Source organism: Dermacentor albipictus, chromosome 7, assembly GCF_038994185.2.
Source record: "Dermacentor albipictus isolate Rhodes 1998 colony chromosome 7, USDA_Dalb.pri_finalv2, whole genome shotgun sequence".
NCBI lineage: Eukaryota > Metazoa > Arthropoda > Arachnida > Ixodida > Ixodidae > Dermacentor > Dermacentor albipictus.
In genome coordinates, this window is record NC_091827.1 from 101,481,410 (window position 1) to 101,501,300 (window position 19,891).

Sequence of the window (19,891 nt, forward strand, 5' to 3'; positions counted from 1 at the left end):
ATTAAATAAATCCCGTCACGCAGTTGCGATACGGCCCAGTTATGCGGCAGGGACGTGGGCCGAGTGTTAGGGCCGATTTCCGCCCATCACTGCAAGCCGCACCGCACGCGTGCGGTCGCGCGAAAGATTGCACGTATCAAACAATTGTGCACAAATTTCGGTTTACAATGTGCAAGGTATACACTGTGCACACAGTGTAAATGGTAATTTATGCACAAGTGCTGGATACGTGGAATCTTTAGCGTGACCGCACGCGTGCGGTGCGGCTTGCGGCGATGGGCGGCTCGAGCGCAAATCGGCCCTTAATCACTGATGGCACATAAGCGTGATGCGGTAACTCCATGAGCGTCCAAAATAACCGCGGAGGAATGTGAGCGGCAGTTGGCTTAGATAACTCACGCTTCCAGTCATCGAGCTGAAAGTCAGCAAGCACAACCCGGTTGAGCAACGTGTAGAAAGTCAGGCGCTGCCGCTGAGATCATTTTACGGAGCTGGATCAGTTTACGGCCGGCCTGTGCGTGCGCTCCTGACAGGCATGACCAGACCACGTTGCTGCAATGACCAGTTTCTGCTGCCGCTCTGGCTAGCAAAAAATTGCGGGTTTAAAACGGGTTGTCGTTTGGCTTGAACGTGTCTGGTGTGGAGGCGAAGCACATGGGAACTCTTGCCGAAGTGTTTCCTGGGGAGGACGTACTTGGATTTAGTCGTGTATTCTGGAAAAAATAAGCTCCATTGCAATGCCCCTCGGTTTAATACAAGTTCACATCGCGAAAGAAAACATGATACCGATTAGACGCAAGAAGAAGGCGAAATTGACCATTTAGAAAGAAACATTTTATTTATTACCATTAGATATTTGGAGCACAACGAAACAAAGCGGTGCAACACTTACATGGCAAACAAGTGCTGTTGTAATCATTTATATACATTCAGAGTTCTTATTAACAAGAGCTCGGGTCTCGAAAATCTTTCGTTATACGTGGCACTGTACCGCTCCCGATAAAGCAACCTATGTACGTCCAGCAAAACAAAACTTTCATTCAACTGAGTGAATGACAGCGAAAGACGATGCGACCTTTGTCCTGCGCACTTTCTTCCACGGAATTGGTCGGTGAGGCCGACCTTATGCCATTGAGGTTAAAGCACCCTCCGTAGCCAAGTTGGGCAAACTACGAATACAGAGCGCAGAACGTCGCTAATGCTATCATAGTCGTTAAAATGCATCGTTCATCGCCAGGCCCTTTATCCCCACTGCATTCGTTGACGTTGGCCTTTTTCCTGTCATTGTTGTTCTCGGCGACTTCGTCGGCCGTCATTTCTGAGCAAACCACGCCATCGTTGACCTCGACATACTCGACACACGTAAAGCTCGTCGCGATTGATAGCGCTGATCGCAGCTCAGTAGCGGATGTAGAAAAACTGCGGCGACACGTACCGCTGGAGGCATAACAGTGAACTCTCAGTTGAGTGAACTTCAAGGGACTGAAGGAAATAGTTCACAACTGAAACTTCACTAAACTGAACATTCACTAGACGAACATAAGACATGGCATACAGAGTCAAAAGTTTGAAGTGCAATTCATGGAGCAAAAGACATGGCATCCATAGTGTTAGAAATGTGTGAAATTGAATTTGTACACATCAACAAGTACAAGGTTCATAACAGTTACAATGCTACCTTTGTGTGCCCACGCGGAAACGACGAGACTGGAAAGAAAGAGACGATGACCATGCCACGACTAGCCGGTCGGAAAAAAAACACACACCACGTGGTTTGTGGTGTGACAGATCGCCGCTTTGCTCTGGCGGCGTTGTAAGCGCCAGCGATGCTATTTTGTTCATGACCTCCGGGATTACATGCTTGCTCGTTTTATGCGGTCGATTTCGGAGGCCAGGCCTCGTTGCCGTTCGTTTTCCGCGCCGCCGCTTTACCCCAGGGGCGCTGTAGCGCTAGTGACGTTACACTGCCGCTGGAGCGGTGGTTTGATGAGGGCAGGCATCGGTTGCGCCTGTAGTGCAGTGCAGTGCAAACTTTGGTCTTCTGAGCGAGTTCGTTAAACTGAAATATTGACTGTTCCGAAATTCATTTAAGTGAAAGATTTTTGCATAGATTCTATAAAAAACTGCCGGGGATTTTTAAAAAGTTCATTTTTCTGAAATATTCGATAAACCGACCTTCGTACAATTGAGAGTTTACTGTAGGTAAAAACTACCAAGTTAGCTGTCCGGAACGCTTAAATTCATTGTACATGCAAATTCGTTCAATTGATCTTCGCTGTAGAGGCACTCACCATAAACTTGAGCAAAACGTCAACAAGGAAAAAGCGGGAGCCAATGTTTCGACAAGTGGCGTGTCTTCTTCTAGGCGATATATGCTTTATTCGGCACATTGTATATAGGTAAGCGCCTTCTAAATTGAAGAAGGGGTAAGGCAAGTGGGCGGAGCAGCAACATAGAGTCTGTTACCCGCGCGCGTTCAGAATCGAAAAGAAAGGCGTGCTGTTCAACGTCGGCGGAGGTATGTGAACAGGCTCCGTGTGTTAGCCGGCCGTGTTCTTTTGCGGAAGAGGCCTGAAAGAGAGAATAAAAGAGGCAGCAGGAAATTGTGATCGTAGGAACAAAGATTACTAAAATGGAATAAATACATAGACAAAAGAAAAAAATAAAAGAACCGAAGAAAAAGAACACTTAGCATAGCGAAATTTCAAGCTATAGGGCACAGCACATTATTATTTTTCATTGGGTTGCCCAGTGCTTTTCTTTCTTTTTATTTCATCCCGTTCTTCTTGTTTTCTTTTGTTTATATATTTGTTCCACGTTAGACATTTTTTTTTCGCATGGCCACAATTTTCTGCCGCCTCTTTTTTCTCTCTTTCAGAAAGACGATAGTTCACTGACCAACAGCAGAGCAGATAATCTTTCGATCCCCCCTCCCCCCCCCCCGCTCCCACCGCCCAGGCCTCTTCCCCGAAATGGCACCCGGCGCTTTCTCACATTCTTCCACTGGCGTTGAACACCACAGCTGTTCATTTCTACACCCTCACCGCTAACACACCCTCGACCGTTGCCTCACCCACTTGCCTTACCCTTCTCCCCTTTAGAACTCGACCTATGTATACTACGCCGAGTGAAGCATATGTCGCCTGGAAGAAGACAAGCGCACTTGCAGAATTGTTGGCTCGCGCTTTTACGTCCTTCTCGTTTTGCTCATCGACTAGAATTTCTATCCCGAGCCTTCCCCTTGTTTTCCCTGGATCACGATACACAAGAAAGATAGCAATTTGGGCGGGACACACGGACTCCTTCATTGTACAGGTAATTTTGTTAAAGTGGCGTTCGTTATAGAGACGGCCGACTATAGCGCGGGTGTATCTGATACGAATTCGTGTGTCAACACGTATGTCCAGAGTGAACAGTACGCGAGAGGCACTTTTTTTTTCCTTGATAATGTTGAATTTACCTACTTTATTTAAAGAACGTTTCGCGAAGGACATGACGCCACGGTGCTCACAAATTTTCAAGGGCCTCTTTAAATAATTCGTTCTGGCCAAATGGTTAGGCATTTGGTAGCTAAATGCAATGGTTGTCGCGGCACTCAAATCATTTAAAGAACATTGGGGAATACGTCCAAAGTCGTGTGCTGCATCTGCGCAAACGACTGGCACAGCTACGCTGCGGTATGAAAAAGTTTCAACTGGCCAGATTTTGAATATATTACTTTGTTTATTCGCGTTCAAAGACAGTTACCTGGGAAATAGTCTCCTTGCGCAGAAATACGGTGCTCTCAGCGACCTTTTGCGAAAAGATCTTGGAAATCTTACCGAAATGCGTCCAGCGCCTTCTGTGCTTCGCGCATAATTTCAGCAAAACAGACAGCTTTAGTATAGCATGTGCTATACCATAGCGTAGGCTAAAAATAGCGGGTCATCATTGCGCATGCGCTGAACGCTAAACGAAATAGCGGGTGTACAGAACGCAAACAAGTTAGCGTTTTACATGGTTTGCGGAGTTTGCGTGAAATATGGCGGCGGTACCGGCTGCCCGCTTCGAATTGTATTTGGCGTTGCTTTTGTAAAATGCACTTCGTTCGTAACAAATGATTGCGTAAATGACTTTTGTTTAGTCCCATGCCGTTTCGAAGACAGAGTATTACGATAACCTCGCGGTGTTTTCGAGATCACTTCTCATTTCGAACGAGTCGAAGCCTACCGAAGGAAATGGATATTATGAGCGTCCCTTTTGGAACGGGGCAGTGGGTTGCTCCACCAACCTCTTGCTGTTATACTGCCTGATGTCCTACCTAGGTTAAACAATAAAAAAAAGAAAAAAGAAGCACTATGAACTCCCACAACCAAATGGATGGATGGATGGATGGATGGATGGATGGATGGATGGATGGATGGATGGATGGATGGATGGATGGATGGATGGATGGATGGATGGATGGATGGATGGATGGATGGATGGATGGATGGATGGATGGATGGAAGGAAGGATGGATGGATGGATGGATGGATGGATGGATGGATGGATGGATGGATGGATGGATGGATGGATGGATGGATGGATGGATGTTATGAGCGACCCTTTTGGAACGGGGCGGTGGGTTGCGCCACCAAGCTCTTCCTATTATACTGCCTTATGTCCTACCTAGGTTAAAAAAGAAAAAGACTATGAACTCCCACAACCAAATTTTCTGATTCCCTATTGCGCACTGTTCTTTTGTACGTCTCCGTTTTTTCTCGTTTCTCAGTTTTTATTCCACCAATCCTCCAATCGTCTCTTATGGATGGATGGATGGATGGATGGATGGATGGATGGATGGATGGATGGATGGATGGATGGATGGATGGATGGATGGATGGATGGATGGATGGATGGATGGATGGATGGATGGATGGATGGATGGATGGATGGATGGATGGATGGATGGATAGATGTCATGAGCGTCCCCTTTGGATCGGGGCGGTGGGTTGCGCCACCAAGCTCTTGCTATTATACTGCCTAATATCCTACCTAACACAAACAATAAAAAAAGAATAAAAAGAAATCAAAACCATGAACTCCCACACCCAAATTTTCTAATCCCCTATTGCTAACTGTGCTTTGTACGTCTCCGCTTCTTGTCGTTTCCCTACTTTTCTTCCACCAATCCTCCAGTCGCCTCTTACTAATGCCTATTGCGGACATGTTTACTTTTTCACTGCTCCCGCTGAACCCAAGGGCTTCAAGGTGGCCAGTGGTGCCTAAATCGACAGCTGGGTAGACGTGTTCACATTCTAATAAAACATGTTCCATAGTTTCCCTGGCTTTACCGCAGCAAGCACATGCTTCTAGTTCCTTCTTATATCTCGCTTTATAGGTGCGTGTTCCAAGGCATCCCGATCTCGCTTTGGAAAGTAATGAGCTTCCCTTTGAGTTATCATAATTTGTTTCTTTCCCGATTTCGTTCCTTCCTCATAAGTAGTTTCTCATGGCAGGTTTCCTTTCCATTGCCGCCACCCATGAGATTATTTCTGCCTCTCTGACTTTCAGCTTCACCGCCTTTGTTGCTGTGTTGGCCATCCAACAGGAGACATACTTGCTGGTAAGCTTCCTAGTTCTTTTCCTCCACTGTGAATCCATGTTTTTCCTGTACAGACGACTGAACAGTCTCCCAGCCCATTTACTTTCTTCAATATTCCTCAGGCGTTCTTCATACTAAATTTTACTGCGAGCTTTCCTCACTTCAAAGTTGGTCCAGCCCATATCACCTTGCACAGCTTCATTTGTAGTCTTCCCGTGAGCGCCCAATGCAAGGCGACCCAGTGACCTTTGGTTCCCATCCAGTCCTGATTGTACCCCTGATTTAAAGCAAACAACCACATTTCCAAACGTAAGTTCTGGAACCATTACACCTTTCCACATACCTCGGTGGACCTCGTACCTATTGTATCCCCATAGCACTATGTGCTTCATTATGGCTGCATTTCTCCTCCCCTTCACTGCTATTGTTTTTTACTGTGTTTCCACATATCTATTGCCCTCGTTTATCCATATACCGAGGTATTTATATTCTGTTACCCGAGGTATTTCCTGGCCCTGTATCTCCACTGTCTGTTCAGTGTCTTCATTGAATACCATAACACCTGATTTTCTAACACTAAATTTCAAACCTAAATTGTTGCCTTCCTGTCCACAGATATTAGCCAGACGTTGCAAATTACTTTGCTTGTTAGCTAGCAGCACAATGTCATCCGCATAAAATAAACCTGGGAGCTGCTGCTCTACTACTGTACCCGCCTGTTTGTATGAGATTAAACCCGATATTACTTCCTTGTAGCGCCCTCTCCATCCTCACCATGTACATCATAAACAGCAGCGGGGATAAAGGGCACCCCCGTCTCAGTCCCTTGTAGATATGAACTTTCTCCTCGCTTCTCAACCCTTCCCATTCAACGCAAACGGTATTTTCTAGGTAAATCTCTCTCAAAAGCTGTAGACAATCGTCACCTAAGCCTTCCCCATTCAGAATATCCCACAAAATGTTGCGGTCTACGTTGTCATAGGCTCCTCTAATGTCTAAAAAGGCCACATATAACGGTCTGCTTTCTACTTTCGATATTTCAATACACTGAGTAAGAACAAATAAGTTATCATCTAAACGCCTACCTATTCTGAAGCCATTCTGAAGTTCTCCCATAATTCCATTATTCTCTGCCCAAGCTTGAAGCTTTAATTAGATTGCTTGCATTGCTAGGCTCTATAATACCGATGTCTATATTACCGGTCAACGGTCTATACAAGTGAATTCTACCTTTCTCCCCCTTGCCTTTATAAAATAAATTCATTCTACTTTGTCGCCAACTGTCTGGTATTCGTCTATCCTTTAAAGTTTGCTCCACTGCTTTCACCAGAGCTTCCTTACTTTTTGGTCCTAGTTCATTAATCAGAGTAACGGGAACCTCGTCTAGCCCTGTGGCTGTGCGCTTAGGAATTTTCTCTGCCACATTCTTCCAGTTGAAATTTGTCAGCACGTGCTCCTTTTCCACTTGGGTCTTTCATGCTCATTTATTCTTCAAATACAACCTCGTCATTGCGTTGGAAAGACGCGGCTGTTATTTTTCGGATGTTATTTATTGCTGCTTCTCCTTCCAGTCTGTTTTCATCTTCTTCTAGGAGATGTTGTATCGTTGTTGACTTCCTGCCTAATAATTTTATGTGGTTCCAAAATATTCTAGGTGTAGTCTTCTTTTTCTCACGTGTTTCTGACAACCAACGTTCACTTTCACCTTTTAATTTTGCTTACACCAGTAATTGAACCATAGACTTTTTCTTCCGGTAAATTTCCCATTTACTGGTTATTTCATACTGCGGCAACTGCGCCTTCTTTGCCTGCATGTGCTCTCGATATGCTTTCTGTCATTCTGGATGGCTTCTCGTATTTCCCTGCTCCACCAGCTTTTCGGTTTCTTTGTTCCTTTCCAACGAACATGTTGTTTCTCTTTCCGTATTTCTGTCATTATTGCACTTAGAAGCTCACCATATTCCCACTCTTCACTTGGTCATTTGCCAATTTCTTCCTCGACTCTAGTGACTATATTTGCTATTTGTTCAGCCTTCAAATTTGGACTGGCCATCTTGTGCTCCTTGGTCTCATTCCCAACTACATATCCCATTTTTAAAATGATGCGTTTATAGTCACTTCCTATGCTGCCATACCCTTCCTCAACAATCACCATTTCTCTTAACATATCATGAATTACTTTTGTCATCAGACAGTAATCAATGATCGATTGCCGGTTTCCCACTTCCCACGTGATCTTCCCTTCACACTTGGGCCCTGTATTCACCATAGCAATGTTATGTTGCTCACAAAGGTCTAGCATTGACTTCCCGTTGTTGTCGGTATAGCCATCTAAATCTTGTATATATGTATGTATTCATGTAACCTAACAGGACAATTTCAGCACCATTCCCGAAATCCTTAATATCCGCGCATATGCATTCGACTAACTCTTTATTCTTCTCTGTGCAGTTATTTCCCATCCACAAGTACATAACGCCCAGCCAAGTTTTTTTCCCACTCATTGTACCTGATAACCAAGGATGCTCTTGACATTTTGAATTTATTCTTTTACATTTCGTTCCCTGACGGATGAGCATTCCGACTCCCCTCCCTTTCTTTCCGACTTAGTTCTGTTGAACCTTTCCAAACGTAATTCTCAATAACTGGCGGCTCTTCCGAGTCTCTAAGGTGCGTTTCTGTAACCGCATACACCTCTATTTGTTCTCTATTTAACTGCTCCTGTCTGCCCACTTTGGCTTTCTTCTGCCGCCCTGCATGTTTATGTAGCCTATTGCATGGCGAGCTCTCTTTCTTGCTTTCCTCCTTTTCTTGCTATCGACGGCGATGCTCTTCTGAGGTTCCCCTAGGGGACCTTCTTCATTACTATCTACTCTGGCCTCCTGAGCACACGCGGGCCCCCTAAAAAAGCAACGGCACGACCACCAATTCGCCAGCCCACTTCTTGTGCCAGCCTGTAATTGAAGTGGCTCCCGTTTGCCGGGGCTATTGATCCCGCCAGTGGTGCGACGGTTAGTGCTCCCAGTCATCGATAAATATCTGTTCATGTTTGCGTGTGCCCGCACGCCGCCACGCTTGTTAATTTACTTAGCGAGCGAATGTTTCGTGCAATTTACAAGGCCCGTTAAATTGCGAACTTTATTTCAGTAGTTTGCTACTAGCAACAATGCTTGGCTTTTGCATCAGCAATGCTTGGCATGACGATAATTCTTCGAAAATATCATCATGGTCATGACGCGAGTGGCAACGTTTTAGGCGGCCATCTTGCGTGGCTCTCTCATTTGCTGGCTGGGGTCTGGACATTTCGGAGTGAGTGAAAGTACACTGATTATCTTCATGCAAGGTTGGCAGTTTACCTAATCAGGTTTCTAGTGTATTGTGGCTGATAGAGCGATGGCGTTGGAGGAACAAGCAAAGTGTTAGAACCGAGCTCTCGACCTCTTACGAATGTTCGGGACCTTTGGGCTGTGCTCTGCACCTCTGGCTCTGCCGAAATAATGCATGAGATCCACTTGTAAATAGCTACCTCTCGAGTATTCTGTATATAAAGTATTGTTGTTTACCAAGATTAAAGCCTCCGTGACGTTCCATGCCTGATCACAAGACGTAACAAGGGCGGCAGCGGTAGGTGAATACAAATGTTCTTGCCCCAGGTACTCCGTTCAAGCTGACTCAAATGAACTCTGTCAGCTGAAGCAAAAAAAAACAACGATTAAGGATGAAGAAGCCTTACGAAACTCATTTATGGCCCGCCCTCCAAAATAAACTTGCCATTGTGGCACAGTATGACATCTCGCATCAGAAATTTTACCTCGAGAAGCCCCATACATCGCCATTGTCCTCGTGACGCAGGCAGATAAGACCAACAGGCCACGAGTCCGAGCTGGTCTCATCTGTCACAGCTGCTACCTAGCCAACTCGAAGAAGTTCCACCCACTTAAACTCCGAAGTGCGTTAAGTTTGCGTGTATTTCTCCCTAATTTTCAAATTTTTTGTTCTGTTGCTGTTAACCGTGTAGATAATTAAGCGTTTCCTTTCAATAAAAAGTGTGACTATTGAACATGTCCAGCCCATTTTTTTTCTTCTACTTTTTATTCTTCTTCTGTCGCGCCTCCAAAGTATACTTATTAAGATGAGTCGCCTTGAGGAAACGTTAAATCCGGCCTGAGGCCATCCCTTCTTCGGCAAGTTCAAATCTCCATGGTTGTGCGAGTCTCCGTCATGTTAAGATATACTAACCATTAATTATGAGTGCACTTTAACACAGTGAGCACTCGACTGGTCAGATATTACGCCATTGTTTTGATTGTTCTATCCACCATGTGCCGTTCATGAGAATGACTACGCTGCAAGATCCTCCCGAACAAATAACAAAAAGAATCACTGCTAGACCACCTTACACAGCAAACAATGTGGCAGACAACATTATTAGTTTTATGTATGCTCCTGGAATTTTAGACTCATTTCTTGCCTTAAACTCGAGGGTGCCATTTAAAAATCCTACGTGGGCTTTTGAAGCTCTTCCGCTAGCTCGCCAATAGAAATTGATCAATTGGATAGGCAGTTTTTCTGCGCACTATTATACATTCCTGTTTGATTTATCTTTGTTTTTTTGCTAGAAACTTTATGCAACGTCTGACACAGCTACTAAACTCAAGGTACTCAAGTATTTGTCAGATTTGACCTTTTATGATAGATCTCGTAGCCAGGAAAAATAAAATTTTGACTGTGTTAGACCGTAGACAACGTGTTAGACTAACTTAGCCTACCGTGCTCCTAGCTCTCCCTAATAAATGTGAAGGCTTTGTTGACCTTTTTACGTGGCAGCGTCATATTAGAAAGACTCTAGTAATAACATTCAGTGAAGGCACTGAACCTTCTCTCGAGTTGTGTAATTCTCCGATCTCACGTCTGGGCCGTTTTAACTATGACTCAACCCACGGTAGAAGCTCATGCGTTGGTGTTATTTTGACAACTGTGTTCGAATAAAATCAAGTACAACTTTATTTTTCCCATCATCGGTATTTTACCCATCATAGCATATGTAAAAGTTAGTGCGAGCAATAATTCCCGTCATGTGGGATTTTCACTTACACAATAGCACACAGTCGATTTCAGACGGATCTTCGAATGAAGCTTAATTAGCAGTCTGACCTCTTACATATTGAACACCGCCTGTGCGTGTGCCCTTATTCATCATTACATAATATTGCGCAGCACTTCGATATACTGTACAACACTGTACACGAAATAAACACAGCACGTGGAGGCTACCATGTCTGTCAAGCATACACTACATTACGTTGCTTGCGAAGAAAAGCTGATCAAACGTGATAATGAAGCATAGGGAAGCTTCTGAGTGCTCCTTGATCTGTCAACGATTACTTCGCGACCTAAAGAATGCGGTAAAGAACGAACCAGGTACCTGCTGCGATGAGTAAAAGCAAATGCTTGCTGTACACTACGAACTTTCCATTTCCACATTTGCGAAGCTACCGAGTTCCCGCGCAGCATGCGCATGACTATGGTAGCATTGATGCCAACAAATATTGATAATAATTTTACTGCGTTGTCTGACCTACAAGCGTCGGGAACTAGCAGCCCGGTGCATTTATTGGACTTTTTTTATTTTAGGCACTTACAATTAATAAGACTTGTAGTTTTGGCCGAAAGGATACACATCGATTGCGATAGCAAATTATTGGAGAGCTATACGAAGTAAGGATAGTACTTTTATCGGCTGTACAAACTTGTAAACATAGGCATACAAACTAAATTAACAAGCACGCTGTCATGCGCGCACAAGTTAACATAAAAATATCGCACGTGAAGACCGCGAAAATTCGCTGTCAGAGCGCTGTAGTGAAGAAACGCTGCAGCAGCAGCGAGCGAACTGACCATCGTGCAGGCGGTCGCATCGATGTGAACTATGCCGCGAAAACACAACGCAGCTCGGGCTCTCCACCCGTAGCAAATAGCTTTCAAGATACAACAGCCCCGCCCGGCGCGCGCGGCCTCCCAGGCCTCCCGGAGTAAAACGCCACCCCTCTCCCTACCCTCCCCCCGAAGCCTTGCGCGCGACGGAAGGCGGTGCGCTTCCTTCATGTTTTCAGCCGTTGTGTGTGCGAGATTGAGCCGCGATCGCCGGCTCACCGTCGACCGCTTTCACTTGCGCATAGGCATACGGTGCGCCACACCGATTTTATCGACTTTAGACCTTTGTACGAAACCTCATACTGACGCCGACACCGACGGCACAAATGCGCCTGGAATGTCCATACAAATGCTCTTGTAATAAAAAGCAAATTTTTGCTTTCAATCGTGTTCTTGGAGGTGCTTCTTTGAAGTTTCTCATAATTCTCAGGTACGGCCTAGCCAACTATTCCTGCTTTGCATTCATCAAAAAGCCAATCGAAGCAATGCTACACTAAAGCAAAAAAAAAAGAAAAGTTACAGTGACGTCTCACATCGTGAATGCGCGTGACGCGCAAGCGTATGGTTGTTATGGCGCACACGACGCTATCGGCCCACAATGCGCCTTGACGCATACACTGTCTCCGTCACAGATCGTATGCAAGACAAAGCTCGCGCAACACACGCAGCACTCGCCGGATTAGAACGGCCCATTGGAAACATTTACATTGCATTGCTAACTTACAATATATATTGACTAGCATGGTGTCAGGGCGCAGAGGCAAACTGAATGTATCCGCACTCGATGACCGCGGACACTCGCCGTCAAAATGCTGGCAGGAGGACTCGCGGCAGCGGCAGCGAGCGAAGTGACGTTCGTGCTTTCTATGGCTTCAACGCAAACTCAACAGTGAGAACAGAGCGCACGAAAAGCTACGGGCTATCGGCCCACCTAGACTGTGCCTCAAACCACATCGCTTCAAGTGCGCGTGACCGCGCGCTCTCGAATACAGCGCCCCCGCTTCCAAGGTCTAATGTGCCCGACAGAATATGGCGTGCTTCCTCCCCTTGCACATGCACGATTGATCCACTATCATCGGCTCACCATCGCACGCTCTCACTCACACACGCAGCGCACGGTGCGCGAGGACGGCGCCGTCACGAGACAAACCTACCACGTATGCATCGCAAAGAAAACCAGTAGCAACTGCCAGAGGAGGTCCACCTAGCGCCTATCCGCCTGCTTTCCTCTTCTGCGACGTTTGGCTTCGTTTCTCCTTCGCCACTTGACTCAACATTGCCTACATATTCATCTAGGTGCGGTACTTTGCCGCGCGCTGAGCGCGCTCCTTCGCACTATCCCCAGCGTGCGATTTTCTTCATCTCCAGGCGCGTTCGTCGTTCGCTTGCATGGCCGCTTCAGACGAACACCGCCAATTTTAAGAGCTGACCAGTTACGCTTGCGCGTGAAACACCAGTGATCCGGCTATAAGTTTATGCATAGCGGTATACGCAGCGACTACTACTTCCTGAAGTGAAACGGTAAATTATAAATGCACTGAAAATTAGCGCATTTCTAGCAGTAGCGAAATAGATGAAGTGAATAGCTTTCTTGGGCGTGTTGCGGCTTGAGGTGGCATTTGCGCCACTAATCCACGAAAGCCATTGAAGAATACGTTTGGTGCTAGGAATGGAGGGGAAAAACTTTATTTTACATTACGTACACTGGGCTCGAGATACGGAAGCCCACTCCATGGAGAAGCATTATAAACATCTGAGTTCACATCAGGACCCGTTAGCCCCATTCACTGCACCAAAAGTCTCTGCTTTTAATACCTTCGTTTTCCCTAGCTAGGAGAATAGCTAGACTAAGGAGTCTGAGGACTGTATCGCGGCCAATCACAATCATCGAATCGGTCACCAAATCCCGCCCATGATATCGCAACTGTGGCGCAAGCGTGTAGCAATCTGGGAAACCGACGTCGAAGCCGTTCCCACGGTAGCTTTCGACGTTCGCCCTTTTGGTCAATTAGTTCAGCTTGTCAGGTTCAGTTCGAGGGGTCTTTCGTTGACCCGTCAACAGTCGGCCTCAACGCTCTGTCGATTTCTGGATAGGCTCTAATTAATGAAGGGGGGAGGGGGGTGCTCGTGGTAAACGTCTAAGGAATGCTCATCGCAATATTCAGACATAACAAGCACTATAGCGAAGGAGCCGAAGAAAGTTGATTCAATTAACTTTCTCGGCTGTTTTCGTGCTTGTTCGGTGGTTGGAGATTTCTGGCGGTTGTAGGTGTCTGGCGGTCCATGGTCGGTGATCTGACTCGGCAAGGAAAACACTCGTTCCTTCGTTCGCTCTAGCGCTAGCTCCCTTCCTCACTCGCTTCACTCCCTTACTTTATGTCGTTCCTTCCTTCGTTCGTTCAGGCTATTCGCTCACATTGTTGGGTTTCTGCCCAATTTTGTTACACTTTCGTCCTGATGTACCATCCGCTAACACTACAATTGGGTAAGCATATAGGCTAACTGTGTCATATGGCTCTGGCAATAGATGTACGCAATGACGACAACGGCCGATCTCAAAGCACTCACCGCCGCAAGCTCCAGCATCTGGACTGTCGGACCTTTGCCGCTGTCAATCGTCCCCCCTGGCCAGCACCATTCGTCGAGTTATACTTTGCCTAGGGCGCTTGATTTTCATGGATATTTAATATTAGCCTCTGTATCAACGCCCCAAAGTGCCGCTTGTTCAGTCCCTTCATGTTTCCGATACCTTAGGTTTATCACGTGCTTATTGCAAGAAATACGCGCCTCAGTCATTCAGTGCAAGCGTTTATTTCCTTCTAGCTGAGGCCTTTCTTGCCTTTTTATGAACAGCCTAACAACGCAAAAGCAATGAAATCTTGTGTGACTCACACTCACCACTGAACAAATATATCTGGAAAATTTTCATTTTATAAGCTTCATATAATCTGAGAAGAGATGTGCTGAAGCAATACCGTTCCTTCTTTTTCAGACAGTTTCTTCATTAGATCACCAGACCTACTTCCGCAAATATGGTGCCCGCACCGATAGGCAAACTTATGGTTCTGGCGATCGGAACAAGCATGTGGATCTGGCTCAAGGCTTACGTCAATCTCCAACTTTTTTTGTACGGCGACAGTATTCTCCATCCACTGCACAGGTTGGAGCCACCAGACTTCATGAACAATTCGTATGGACAACACCAATACGTAAATTTGACGGTAGGGTAAACATGAACTTTCCCAGTTTACTTGTTGCGACGATAACAGTAGGACATGACGTGAGGAGTTAGGACTAGTGAAGCAAATTGTCATCGCAGTGAGCCACCAAGGCCGAAAAGGTGGAACCACAAAAAGAAGCCGCCAACGGCGGATGTGCGCTCTTCGATAACGCCAAGCAGAAAATTGTGCCGCATCTTGAAAATGGCAATTAAATTCTCAGGCACAATGTCCCATAGCTAGATACTGTAAATGCAGATGCCTTATGGTGATATAGACTCCGCAAGAATTTTGAGTACCAGTAGAGCGTATAAGTCAGTGCCGCGAGCGTCTCGGCATTTCGTCCACGTAAAAATGTGGCCACTGCGGTCAGGAAACGAATCCGTGAGAGTCAGGCTGAGCAGTAAAGTGCCATGGCCACAGTGGTCAGTCAGCTCACGATTAATTAGTAATAATGTGTCACAACTTTTGTTTGCAGTTACTGAGTTCAAATAATCAGAGTTACTGGCCTATACATAGTTCATTTTTATTTTGTTACCTATGTCCCGGGGTTGTACGTCGAGCCAAAAAGTTGCACAATGTGTTGGAATTGTGTGAATCGAACCGCATCAATGAAGCAGCTCTGCATTCGTCTTTTTCCTTTCCTCCTATGGGCATCCTTGAGCCTTTGCAAGTTATTGCACTTTCGAGCAAAGGCTTTTAAGAACACATCTGAGAAATGGCTACAACCAGAAAATTCGCAAGAACAATCAATTAGAGAACTGAGCCTTCTCAAACAACACACGCAATATGGATACGAGGGATTAATTTGTACGAACTAAGATTCTTTATGTGTATCCGCAGTGCGATACATGAAAGTCTTTGCAAAGACTTACAAAGGGATCGCAGACGAAGAGGGCGGCAATCCAACCCTCGAACATGTTCTCAGCCGCAGAAAGCTATAGCAGTGGGTTATGAAGCGTAATTGTCGAGTTTGAAATACTTTCACACCTAACTCGGTAGTAGGAAGTGTTATACGAGGAGACTGAAAGACTGGAACATGCAGGCAAAAAATTACAAAATAGTCGTATTTGCAGGCCAAATCAGTAATATCCCTTTGCAAAACTTCCATTCAAGCAAAGCGTTGGTGCTATTAACTGTTTCGTGGCCCTCACTTTTGCGATTTGGACAGTTCTTGGCTTGTGACCCCTGCGTGTGCGCAGAGCTTCTCCTCTTCGCGCCGTTGGGAAATTTGGGGGAATCTTTCTGAAAGGCGCTGACACCTCAGAGAGGGGCGTCTTGTACTGAATCTTGTAGAGAACGCCCCTAAAACAGAGTGAAGCAGGTGGTGTGTTTTTTGCTGAGCACCTCTACACCAGGCGCTCATCTCAGAGCTCAGTACTTCTCAGTAACTTGACTATTGATGCAAAATGACGTCGTCATAAAAGCTGCTACCGACTTCCTTAAGTGGGTGTGACCGTGAGGTATGCAAAAAGAGTGGTCCTTACCCATTGCAAGGTCGGTATCGTAAGGGCTCTTCGCTCTAGCAGTGGATGAGTAATGACGCTAGTACAGTTGCTGAGTAATAAGCTGACAGGAGCCGTACCAGCGTTGCCTAAAACATGATTGCATGGAACGAACACACGTCCAAATAAGGTGGAAATCTACCAAGTTGTGACCAGGTCATTGTTTTGCAACAGTTGACTTCGCAGAGCCAACACCTCAAAAGAACTAAACAGGTTTATTGAGGGTGTGCTTTAATTGAAGCATTTTTCACCTACTTTCCCAGGTTTGACATGGCATCTGGGAGCTAGGTGCTGCTGGGTGGGTCGCAATCTAGTCGGATATAATTCCAGATATATAGACAAAGGACATAAATGCTCCGAACAAAAGTATCATGGAACCCTTGTCTGCTGACCATGTACTCGCACCTACGTATTGCGTAACAAAAATGCAACCCCCTAATTAAACCTCACCATATAATACCGCCTCATCAGTATGTCTGAAGCACATCAACGTGGTAATGTTTCCGTGAATCATAAATACCAATTTGTTTCAGTTAACTTATAAAGCGAAGTTTTGTTTGCGAACATTCCAGAATTTTCGCACTGTGGCTGCTTGTTGCTGTTTATGTCCTACTGAATAGCTCACACTAAAGAAAATTGGATTACATGCCCGATGGTATGATCGAACCTCGTTCCTTCAGTACCGCAGCCTGATGTTCTAGCTATTGGTCCACAATTTTACTTCTTTTTCTTTAATACATAGGTAACGACCCACAAAATCAGCCCCAAGAGAAAGTGAAAATCAGTACATCTTACACAAAATACCTGAAAAATTCCGGCAAGCAAATGCATCCAAGCACCATCGCCACCAAATGTTGCAGTTGCACCTGAACAGCATGCGCCCTTCTCACTTGGCCCGCAGGCAGAGTCCGACAAAGTCTGGACAACCTACAAAGCAAAGATGAAATGTTCTGGCCAAGGACACAAGCGGCAATTTGACGACCTTCGAACAAACAGTTCTTTGCTTGCAACTACATTTTGAAGGTGTGATTCAGCCTAGAATTTATTTTTAGTGCTTCCCACACAGCAGTTCAATGTTCAATGCCAGAATCAGTATGTTATCAAGTGTGTCTGACGTTATAGGCAACAATCTCACGCAGACTTCTATCGTGCAAACGCCAACAAACTCTTTGAGCTAATCGCCACGTGTGTAACATTGTGTAATGCGAGTGCATGAGAACGCATGCGTCCATGGGAGGAAGACGAAGACGACGAGCGATAGGCTTGTTTCCGAACGCCAGTCTGTAATTTTAAGTCTTTTCTAGCAAGTGTAGAACTCATTTTTACTCGTTGTGCCTCTCTTTCACCGAACGCCGGTCTGGGGGTCACCGTCCTGCGAGAGAAGCACAGCAAGCGGCTCCCGAAGCGCACCGGACCGAAGCAGCGCGGCGAGCCTCCGCCGTCGGCCGCCCTTCGTGATGCTCTGATAGCATCCGTCGCAAGCAATCAGCAATCAGGTCAGCACGTTGCTTCTGTAGACCACAGAGAAGATGAGCAAGCAAGGAAAAGGCTACGTGAAGATGACATCGACACAAGGGAATCTGGAGGAGACAACGAAGAGATGGATCAGGCAGCCTTCACTGTTGTCTCTTACACAAAGAAAAGAGCCGCAGGTGTTCCTGTTATATTCAAGCCAACTCAGCCTGACAGCAGCTTATGGAAAGTAAACCCAAATCTTCTGGCTTCTGCGGCCGTGACAACAGCCCACGAAAAGATACTCAGCCACCGTCTCAACAAGGATGGTAGCCTCATGGTGACAGTGTCTACACTTTCCGCAGCCAATCGTCTCCTCACAGTGACAGATCTATCGGGTATTCCTGTAGAAGCTCGAGTTCCATACTCCTACTTGGCCACGTACGGGAGGATACAGGACGTTCCTGTTGAGTACTCAGATGACGATCTCAAGGAGTATTTGAGCAAACAAGGAGTCATATCTGCTAAAAGGCAAGTTTTCTACGTCCCTAACGAAGATGGCGTAGTAACGGAAACCCGAAGACGCTCGGTCATCCTGGAATTCTCTAAGGACGCGCCTTTACCAAACCGAGTGTCGCTTGGATTCTGCAGTTATCCCGTGACGGAATACGTGGGGTCTGCTACACAATGTTTTAGATGTCAAAGACATGGACATATAGCGAAATATTATAAAGGCCCCATCCGCTCCAAGATATGCGCTGGTCCACATACGCATAAGGAGTGTACGTCACGTTCCCAGCCTCGGTGTGCAAACTGTGGAGCTGAGCATGCTGCGTCATACGGAGGGTGTCCCAAAAAGAAACCAGCCACTCTTGCACGGACGATGGAGCAAATCCAAGGAAAAGTGCGGAAACGACGAAAACCACCATCGAATCCAGATGTGATGTATACATCTACAAACCAAAAGCAACACGACACGGTGCAGCGCAGCGACACGGCTTTGAAAAAGTCGTACGCCTCAGTCGTGAAAGAAAACCAACAAAGGCCTTCAGCTGCAACGAATCTATCAAAGCCCTCAAGTGGTATATGCTCAACCCCACGACAGCACCAAGTGTCCTCAAGGTCACAGCAGAAGAACAGGAAGAACCAAGAAAAGTTGTTAGATGGTAGCACTGCAAATGATATATCAAGTATGCTGATTCCCATGATGTTCGCCGCAATCAAGGCTATTCTCCGTGCCAGCCCATCGTTTAAGAGCATCCCTGAAGTAGAGGCTGTCCTGGCTTTGGAACCGCTAGTGTCGTCTTCTTTCACGGCGCAAAGCCGTGATTCTTCGCAGTAGCAACGATGGCTTCGCCAACTATCGTCTCACAAGCGGTGTCCACCAACAAACACTTCCGCACATGTACTATATTCCAGTGGAACGCTCGCGGTTTGCGCTCGAAGTTAGCGGACTTCAAGCATCTTACGCGAGTGTACCGATTCCCTTTTTTAGTCATTTCCGAGTCTCGCGTCGACGAGCACTTTAGGATAAAGGGGTATTATTTTCATCATTCAAGGCGACAAAATGGAATTAGCCGACTGCTCATTGGATTTCGCAACGATTGCGATTGACGTAACACCACATGACAAGAACGAATATATTTGCGCAACCACAGTGATTGCATCCAAAGTGCTTACCCTAATCGGCGTCTACTTGGAACCAGGATCACCTTTCGACGTGTCCAGATTGGAAAACTTGTTGACAAACACTCAGTCTCCACATATTATTTGTGGCAATTTCAACGCACATAACGAGATCTGGGGCAGTTCACATACATGTGCTCGGGGTGCCAAGCTGGCGAAGCTTCCCGTAAAATACAATACAGAGCCCTTGAAGGATGGCGGCATAACATACCTGAAAAATTCGACGACTGTTAGCTGCATTGGCGTCACATTCGTATCAAGTCAAGTGGCCCCTATGTTCGGATGGTGTACAGATTTCGAGACTCGAGGTAGTGATCACTACGCGATCCTAATCTCTGCCCTTCATTTTCAGACGTCACCCAGAAAAGTGAAACTGAAGTCGGTAGACTGGGAAGCTTACACAGCAGCCGTAGACAAAGGAATCACAGCCTCGACTACGAATACAGAAATAATACCGACAATAGCTCATTGCCTCAAACAATGTACCCGCTCTGCCACTAAGCATTGTAATGCACCAACAAATGACGAGG

The 19,891-nt window shown here is 46.0% G+C and overlaps 1 protein-coding gene across 6 annotated transcripts in view; it reads left to right on the forward strand.

Annotated features, from left to right (window-relative positions):
• LOC135917201 (epoxide hydrolase 2-like) overlaps positions 1–19,891 on the forward strand; it is a 40,522-nt gene that overhangs the window by 2,731 nt on the left and 17,900 nt on the right. Inside the window, exons 1-3 of one of the 6 annotated variants that reach the window (XM_065450714.2) lie at positions 3,150–3,315; positions 5,536–5,587; positions 14,493–14,721. In XM_065450714.2, coding sequence (XP_065306786.1) covers positions 14,533–14,721 — 189 coding nt within the window. In that variant the 5' untranslated portion in view covers positions 3,150–3,315; positions 5,536–5,587; positions 14,493–14,532. Of the gene's footprint in view, positions 1–3,149; positions 3,316–5,535; positions 5,588–5,852; positions 5,876–14,492; positions 14,722–19,891 lie in introns of those variants that run through there. The other 5 variants (XM_065450716.2, XM_065450715.2, XM_065450717.2 and 2 more) reach the window with 5 other exon arrangements.